Here is a 9,597-nt window from a genome sequence, read left to right as displayed (position 1 = left end):
TGATCACGAGAACGTTCCCTCAGGTGTAATGTTGACTTTTTTACGACCACCTTGTCATCTTTCTTAAAGGCTGTGGTCTTAACCCTTGTTTCATGAGCAGGGCAAGCGAAAGTAAGAGAAATGACTGCAACCTCTCCAGGAGCCCTATCTGTAGATTACAGCTCTTAAAAGAGACTTCTCTTGCGGAGTGCCTTGCCGCACAAGAATCAGGGACTGGGCAACGCTCATCAGTAGCTCGGGTACAAGACATACAGCCGTGAACCTTGACAGAAACACGGCCAACTGTAATGGCAAGTAACCCTAGAGGAGGTAGGTGGAGATGAACCAGGAACAAACCTGGAGGCAACGATATGGCCGAGAATCAATTGTAGGAGATGGACAGTTGGCCTTGCCCTCAGACAAAGGAGAAATAGAGCAGGAATCAAAAGAGGGCCTGCAGATCTTCCTGCGAGGAGGGGCCACTATTTCCTTCTTCCTCCAACACCTTCATGGGATGGAACGAACAGACAATGAAGAAGATAATTTAGAAAAAATTACAAGGAAGTTGGAGATTACAACATTTCTTAGATTTTTTCATATTGGAGCAGCTGAACTTCATTAGTGCACCTTTGACTCTGTCCATCAGGGCTTAATCAAGGGAGTCGGGAGAAGACATAGATGGCCCAAGAACAGAAACCGATGGCAGGGGCACAGCCGATGAAGGTACGATGTAGGCCAAGGAACAAGAGGTGAATAGAAGAGCCCCCCCAAGGTTGGGGTCCCCTGGTAGGCCTGTGAAGACCAGCACTTGGTTAGCTTCTCCACATCCATCCATCCCTGAAACGGCGGCACAAGGGAGAGCTGCTTCCCTCCTAAGGGGCAAGAACCTCTTCCCCCAAAAGAACAGAGGCAGCTAAATCAATTGCAAGACCTCCCGGACCCTTCCTTGAACTGTCTCGCCTTCAGGACCCGTCCTTGAGACAAAGCAATAGAAGAACGAGGAGTTTAAAAGCTTCCTAAGAAAATGATGCAACAAGAATCAAATCTGGTGAAGGAGAGAAAGAACAAGAAGGAATGGCAGCATCCAATGCCATTGGAGGCACAAAGCCTTCCTATGACAGAATAGTTAATTTCCTCTTGTATTTCTTCTTACTAAATCTTACCAAAAGTCTTTCATTGCTCTAAAACCAATCACTATAGTACTCTGAACAGGACTTACTTACATTGCAGTAATTATATCTGCATCTGCTACAAGTCGAATGAGGATCAGTGCATATCGAGAGAGGCTAGATAACAAAAATAATGCAGCAAGTGGCAAATCTGGTGAAGTAGAGAAAGATAAAGGAATGGCAGCATCCAATGCCATTGGAGGCACAAAGCCTTCCCATGACAGAATAGTTTTATTTCCTCTTGTAATTCTTACCAAAAGTCTCTTATTGCTTTGGAGACCAATCACGATAGTACTACTCTGAACAGGGCTTACTTACATTGCAGTAATTTTATCTGCATCTGCTACAAGTCAAATCAGGATTAGTATCAAGAGAGGCTAGATAACAAAACCATGGGTTGTTACCTACCCCAAGACATTTCCTCTGAGGTAAACCCTTCTTAGATGATTCGTGGGTTTGCAGCTCTAATGCAAATACACACTGATAACCACAATATAAGAAACACACAAACAAAAACAGAATGAAAAACCAGAACACCAAGGCAAAGAAAGAATGGGAAGTTGCTTGAAGATGGCTTGAAAGATAATTAATGAGTTGCAGCACATATGAAGGGGAGTTGAGGTCAGGCTCCACCAACTCTCTCTCTCCCCCCATTGGCTGATATACTCATGCCACCAAACCTAGTTGTATTACTAATACAAAATAATAGATCAACAATCTCCCCTTTGTACTAATACAAAGTGCATTTGTGTCAATTGTAGGTAAGAAGGCAAGTTCTTTCATTCTTTGAGAAATTTTATTGTATTAGAAAATATGTCTTCTAATAACATAAGGACAGTGAAAGTTGAACCCACAAATCACATTTGAAAATGAAGTTCTCTTTATCTGTGTAGGTTCAACCATTTCCATTTTATCCATTTTTACAGGAATAAAGTACCAAAAGTGTGGATTCATAAAGCATTAGGATTTCAAACAGCACACACAGAAGGAATGCAGCAAGTGTATCAGTTATTTCCTTCAAACCTTATACAAACATAAATTGCTTCTTGACAGTCAAAATCATTCCTTTATACGTACTGCATAGAAACTAATCAGCAGCTGATAACATTCACTTTGCATTTAAACTGTATCTTAACTGTAGACCCTCCTCCCTACACTCTGACCAAGGTAGACTTGTTGATGGTCTTGCTTCTGAGCAGGAACCCACTACTCATTCCAAATGGGAGATCAATGGTAAAGCCGAATCAGAGGCCACCTCCCTACGATCATTAAACTCACAAATGAGCAAAATAACCTCTTGGAACCATTGCTCCAGGTTTGAGGGTTAGGTTTCAGAAGGGGGGGTGGAGCTCTTGGAGGTCTGCTGCTTCACTGGGTCATGGTGGAGGGAAATTTTTTCTATGGCAAAAGGAATTGGAGATTTCTACTCCCACTCATGCACTTTAGATGGAAAGTGTAGAATGACTCTGTACCAACAGGATCTCGGACAGAGTGGAGGAATGATGATAAGAGCTCTCTCCAAGAATGTCAGTCGCTAAATATTAAAATTATAAAGTAATGTAATGCCAGATATTTAATTGTGCCACCAAGTCCTATTCTACACTTTTATACAAAGGTCTGAAAGGAATGTTTCTTGAACAAGAGGTAAAAACTAGAACAAGCCAAAATTACCCTTTAAAGGCGACAGTAGTTGAGAAGCAAAAAGGCCAAATTCATTGCAGCTGGGGAGGGGGGGAGGGTTCAAAGGAATTCCACAAATAATGTAGTGGCACACTGTAGGCAGTATCCAGCTACAAGAAATTATAACACTAAACTATGTTAGGATTAATCATTATCATACTTATGTGAAGGACATGGATAAGAATATTGTACAAGGTATGGTACAGTTAAAGAATAATATTTATTTTTAAAATGTATTTGAAATTTCTTCTGTAATTTATGTTCTACTTATCTAAGTCACAAGACCCAACATTATTTTTAAATGATATAATTAAAATTTCCTATGTACATTATGTCTATTTGTTCTACTTTTTCAGAGGTTCCATGACCAGTCTACAGTCATGCCAAAGTGGCTTCTCCTCATTGTCCTCAAACACCAATAAATCGGTCACTTCTTCATGCCCCTCCCGCTGACCTTAAGGGACCGCACGTTAGGATTCCTGTCAAATTTTGCTCATTTGATATTTTTGTTATTCTCTTCATCAGAAGCAGGGAAGATTACATTACAGTTATCTATTTTTCATTATATTATATATCAAATTTTGATTGTCAATTTATTTACTAAGGCAAGTATCAAGAAAAATTGGCTTGCACATTGTGATTTCATTTATTATTACACACTAGTATTACAAGTTTGGTTTATTCTAAATTTCAAGAATATTTAATTCCTGCTCCACTGCTGTTATTGTTATGTCACAGTTTCTGATGAAGGAAGTCCACACGTGTGGTGAGCTGCTTTTAAATGGATAACAAGGAGACAAACCTCCTACAAAGTGTTTTTCATAATCATTGGTGACTGTGCAGGCCATGGTCTTCAGAACTTTGTTTATCTGAAGGTTAAATGTATATTTGACCTACTCAGATGCTGAATGTGAATGCTATTTCTTGAGGGGTCAAACCCTGTTGTTACAGTTCTCTTCCAGATAATGATGTATATTAAAAAAATTGTGGTGGAGGACTTTACCTATCAGTACTTTTGTATACTATTCTAATTTGAGCCTATGTCTAAACAGTGATGATACCAACCAAACAATTGTGGTGCTCTATTTTAATTAGTAATGCATGTGTACTGTCAATGTTCAAAAAGGGAGGTGTCCCAAAAAATAATCTATTTATAACCTATGTAAAAGCTAATCAAGATATTAATGATGTTAAGAAAAATTTTGCTGAATTTTTATGGGTGCCACATTCCTATCTTGTACACTGCTACATATGTGTTCATGTTCATTGGAGCAGGGTACTATATTATTTTAATCCAGTTACAAAGGGAGCATTACCACATACAGTTACATACTGGTTTTGTCAAGTTTCAAGTATTTTACTATTCCCCCCAATCATTATTTTCCATAATAATTGTAACAGTGTTTTAGAAAATCCCTCCTAAGTAACTCAGCATATCTGTATACTGAGCATATTTTATTGAGTATGTGTATAATTTTGCACATGTAGAAACAAGTAATGAGTGACTTCATACATTGTATCAGACAAGTAGAACATGTTGTTTGCTCAATTTAATGGTACAATAAAATCGCTACAAATATATGGTAGACATGGAGAGGTAGATTTCTAAATCTTTATGCTGTGGCATCTACAGGTGACAGAATTGTCATGACATTTTGAAGATAATGCAAACCCCATCTCCATTTTTAACATATGCATGGGAAGTATATAATAGTAATGTTTTACAAAATATTTTTCATACCTAAGAAGATATAAAAAAAAGCATTGGCAATTAGCTTAAAAATAAGTATTGACCTGTTTAGTATTGTCATAACTTCTTGTGCTATTTATGAACGATATTTTATGAATTTTGGGAGTCACTGTGAAATAATAAGAGGTTTTCTTGACCTCTTTTGGAAATTTATTTCAAGTAAGCCTTTGGTGGTCTTATGGCCTATATAAGATTCAAATGTTTGTTTCCATAAGGGTCGATCTCCACTTGTCGAGGTTATTTTGTGAGGATTTTCCTCTTGTTTGTCGTGAAGTTTTTATGAGGGTTGACCTCAGTTTGTCTTCCATAATGATCATGTAACTTGCAATATCCATCAATGGGTTGCATGTATACTCATAAGCTAATGGAGCTCAGTTAGTGGAATATACACAATTTGGATATGCGATTTCAGCTATTTCATTGTGTTGATCTACTATCCAGCATTTTTATTTAAAAGAAATCTTACCTGTTCATAAAAAATGTATTTTGATCAATCTTTAAGCTGTGATTAGTAAAAGGTCCCTTGTGTATATACATGTCACAAGTTTAGCTCCATTAGTATGAAATGTATTGAATGATATATTAGATATGGGTCGGGCACTTGTTTTGGTAGTGCCACCATAACAGGTGGTGATGTAGAGCTAGCGTCCAGGAATAAAGTCAGGTTCCTCATAGGTTTGTTCCATAAATGGTTTTCTAAGAGAAAAAACAAATAAGGACACTGTGACAGAGAGAGCATATTTTTAGATTAGCACAGTATTTGTCTTTTGGCATTGTAAAACTGACTCTAGTCTGACCAGTTCATAAAATAGAGCTATCAGGTTATGACATTTTAAATGTAGCCATTACTGTTGTAAGTAATGTAACATATCTGATTATTAAAAGATATTATATTTGTATAAAAGACTGTTATACATATTGGATTTAAATTTGAGTGTAAAGTTGTATCTTTTGCTACACAAGTTTAAGTTAATTTAAGGTTTATATAAGCTAATTATTCACAATGATGTGAATTTTTCTAGTACAGGGATGTTCAGACAATAAGTGACCAGATATACGTTATATTCTCACACACAACAGGGCAGACCTAATTATTGATTTTGCATGAATATCTGTCTATTTTGAAAAAGTTTGATTACTTGATACGGTACTGCAGTTTACTTCTCCATTTTATATGTAGATGAAAATCTTAATCCAGATGCACAATAGTTTATTTCAAGTATTATAACTTGACTGCATTGGTAATAGACTTGCAATTACTTTTGCATCATATGACAATTAGAATTTTTATTCTTAATTTTAGATATTGTCACTTCTAAAGAATGGATAACCCTGTCCTAGTTAGTATGTCAAACTTGACATTTTTACTGGAAAGACACAGAAGTTATTGGCATGTAACACACTACCCATTGAATTTTCTAGGAATGGATCAACTGTAGCAGGTACCCTGCACTTGCTCTTAGCAAATTGCTGATTATGTGCCATTCACTTTTTTACTATCTCACCAGCTCAATGTTGTACAAGAAGGTTTTATGAGTTTTGTGATACTTGCAGAGTCTGATGTATTTCTGGGTTTGCCTACAAATAAAGTTGGATACACTTGTGCTCTCAGTTTTATCAGCCTGAATTTCTTTAAAAATTGTAAGCAGATCTAAGATTATCATATTTTTACCAAGGCCAGTTATTTTAACACCATATTAATAGGTCTGCAAAACTATGTATACTGTTCAGTGTTACATATCTCTAATTTTTAAGTCATGGGTCAGGCGTGGTTGATCTGCACTTGTATTCCTGGCTGATGAACTGATGCCCTGGTGGTAGACGTTCATTTATAACAAGAGTTGAATGTTACAGAATTATTGATATCTTGGCTTCTCTTTCTAATTTCTTTTGAATTAGCAAATAATGTTTAATCATTGTATTTTCTGCTGTAAATTAAATTATTTTTAGTTCCTAGTACTGTGATGAGAATGTTTTTGCGTGTGCATAGGACTTATTAATTTTTACTATATATTTTATTCTCTATAGTGTATAGTGTCAGCTAAAGCATAATCTTATTTTGAAATTACAAACTTCAAGACAATTTTTTTCATGTTATATAATATTATGTACAGACATTTCAAAATTCATCAGTAGATGAATGACACAAATATAGATTTGAATGTCATAAATACATGAAAAGCTTGATGTAGCTCATTGTAGCACAAAATGAGGAGTCACTGTCAATTACAACTGGTAACTTTCTTACTGGGAATAATTTTTACATCTTGACAAGCTGAAAGAGCATTCATGCCACCTCAACCTCATTTATCGTTTATGACCATATATTTGTATCCCATATGTTCCCTGGTGCACCAGTCTGTCTCACATTATACATGAATCTCCAATGCTGTCAGCAGTTCTGTTCAAGCCTTTTGTCAGTTTAGTTTACTAGAATAGGTAAAATAATGATCTCTGAATTTACAGTCTCTTTCTAGTTGCCATGCTTTTTTCTTGAATAACTGGCATTGTAAGGTATAGCTATCTGTAAGTAGTCGACTTTGATTAGCCGAGAATTTGACTTCTGCAGTGTTTCCTTCCTTCCAGTCTTTGGTTGCAGTATTTTGTAGGATTCATTCTGTTCAAACGGGTGTTATTTTGGTTATTAGTTTTGCTGTCGTTATCATTTTGGTGATTGGTTTTGCTGTCAACTAGGTAACTATGTATCACAAGTAGTTATCTAGTTATCTCTTTGGAAGAGGTTCTCATACAAATGACTTACTTATTCCCTTTTTATATACTACTGTACATTGAACCTGAGAGGTGAGTGTACTATATTTTAGCTTATTTGCTTAATTTTTGGGATGTTTGGTAATAATATTTGGTATTTTTGGTGCTTAGCTTTGTATTCACCAAAAGTTTCTAGAATATTTTTTGGCTGACATATTTTAATTTTCTGTGTAACTATAGTTTGTAACTTTTAACCTTGCGTTAATACTTCAAATGTTTGTTGCTGCCAATAATCTTACTTAATTTTATGTATGAAGTGTAGTCATACCTTGGTCAAAGAACCTAATCCATTCCAGCAGGCTTTTCTTTGACTGAACTGTCTTTTAACCAAGTGAATTTTTTATGCAAGAAATTATGGGAATTCAATTAACCTGTTCCTGACCTTGAAAGAACATAATTTAAGATAATTTAACATGAACAAAATACTATCAGTAGATTGAATAAATGCGAATTTTATCTCACTTTACCTGTAATGGGAGAGTTGATGGCTTATGTGCTGGGTGCTAATAAAGGTCAAGAGGAATAGAGTTGTTATTGTTTGGAAGAGAAGTCTCCTTCTATAAGAATGGCAGGTGACTGTGTTTCTGGGTTTGTTTCTCTTTTCTGTCATATACTACTTTTGCCTTGAGATTCGGTTTCTCTCTCTCATTAAAATCCTGTTTTTGCCTGCATTTTAAATTTTCCTAAAATATGAGATAGTGTGGTCACTGAGCAGGTTTGTTATTGTTACAGCTTTGTCTTGGTGATATTTTTCACAGCAACTTGTAATATCCCTTAATGTGAATAAATTTCTTTTATTAATGAACTAGGGACACTCCCATTCCGCTTCCTCAGCTGTTGCTGCTCCCTCTGAAGTCTTATTGTTCTTCTGTCGAGTTCTGCTTTGTTTTTTTATTTCTGGTGATAGAAATTCATTTCTCGATATGGTTTGGATCTCACAATAAGCTGTAGGTCCCATTGCTAAGTAACCAGTTGGTTCCTAGCCACATAAAAATATCTAATCATTCGGGCCAGACTTAGGAGAGCTGTTAATCAGCTTAGTGGTCTGGTAAAACTAAGATAAACTAAAACTTTTTTTATACTGATACTTTAGTAATTGTATTGCCTTTCCTTTCTTGAAAAACACCTACCTGGTAAAAGCTTCTTGCTTTACAGTTAGGCAATAGACAATACAAATTACAAACCTATAAGTTGTCAAATCCCCAAAGTTCTCTAATAAACCGTACATGGAAAATGCAGATAATTGGGTATGAAGTATCTTGGCCCCCCACCTAAAATAGCAATTCATACAAACCCAATGATCATACAGTGAATACCCTCCCAGTTCCGTGAAACTCACTTTCTCCTAATGCAGTTCACTCAAAAAGAAAGTTGTAGGCTTAGACATACCTTAGGGTCCACAGGGTGCATGCATAGAGTGACTGTCTTCATTCCGGCAAACAAGACTGGTAACCTGTGAACATTAGGGAAATGAATAGTAGTCACATATACGATTACAAGGCCTTTTTAAAAGAAATCTTTATGTTATATGAATGTTTTTATAGTTACTAAATTAAAAAAAAGCTTGGGTTTTGGACAAGGCAGTTTTTTTAGACACAGCCCCAGTTATAATTATTCATAGTGAAAAACAACTGCAAAATTATCATGTTAAATGTTGATTCATATTTTGTAAGTTAAAAGATTATCTTTAGTTGGCTGAATAAAAGTTTTATAAAAAGAGGAGGTCGCCAGATCATCAATCATCAGGTTATTATTCTTATCTTAAAATCTTCAACTCTATCAGAAACCAATACTTGCTTCAGTGGAAATTAACTATTTACAATGTATTTTGAATAAAAATAATGATAACAATTTGCAGAGTTTTAAACCCACTGTAGTTTTTGAAGTTTCTGTCTTCTCATTGTGTGCTCATGATAATTTGTGTACTGTATACAGTGTAGTATATATTTGCACTGTTGTATATCTTACTCATTCTAGTCTGCAATGTGAATTAGTTGTTTTATTTTTATGTATTTATATGCACTAATTCACTCCACTAACTTGACTACAGTATTTTCTCATTACATCTTACTGTATGTAGCAGATTTTGCTAATCTAAATGCATTAAGAACCTCTGAGTAATGAAAAGTACACTACTGAGCAATAAGGACACCAAAGTGGAGAATAATTGACAGTTTAATGTGCTATAGAGAAAGTGAGAGCAAGATTATAGTACAATAGTCGTAGTTAGAATGGCAAAAATTGTACCAA

At 35.6% G+C, this 9,597-nt stretch overlaps 1 protein-coding gene across 8 annotated transcripts in view; it reads left to right on the top strand.

Moving 5' to 3' along the window:
- The window catches only part of LOC135206708 (SEC14-like protein 1), a 282,466-nt gene extending 273,268 nt beyond the window's left edge, over positions 1-9,198 (top strand). For all 8 annotated transcript variants that reach the window (XM_064238157.1, XM_064238153.1, XM_064238156.1 and 5 more), the window contains one exon: positions 3,185-9,198. In XM_064238157.1, the coding sequence (XP_064094227.1) occupies positions 3,185-3,281 (97 nt within the window). In that variant the 3' untranslated portion in view covers positions 3,282-9,198. The remainder of the gene's footprint in view (positions 1-3,184) is intronic.
- The last annotated feature ends 399 nt before the right edge of the window (positions 9,199-9,597 follow it).

Source organism: Macrobrachium nipponense, chromosome 31, assembly GCF_015104395.2.
Source record: "Macrobrachium nipponense isolate FS-2020 chromosome 31, ASM1510439v2, whole genome shotgun sequence".
NCBI classification, from domain to species: Eukaryota; Metazoa; Arthropoda; class Malacostraca; order Decapoda; family Palaemonidae; genus Macrobrachium; species Macrobrachium nipponense.
The sequence above is the reverse complement of the archived record's forward strand: the minus strand, read 5'-3'. Positions and strand labels throughout refer to the sequence as shown.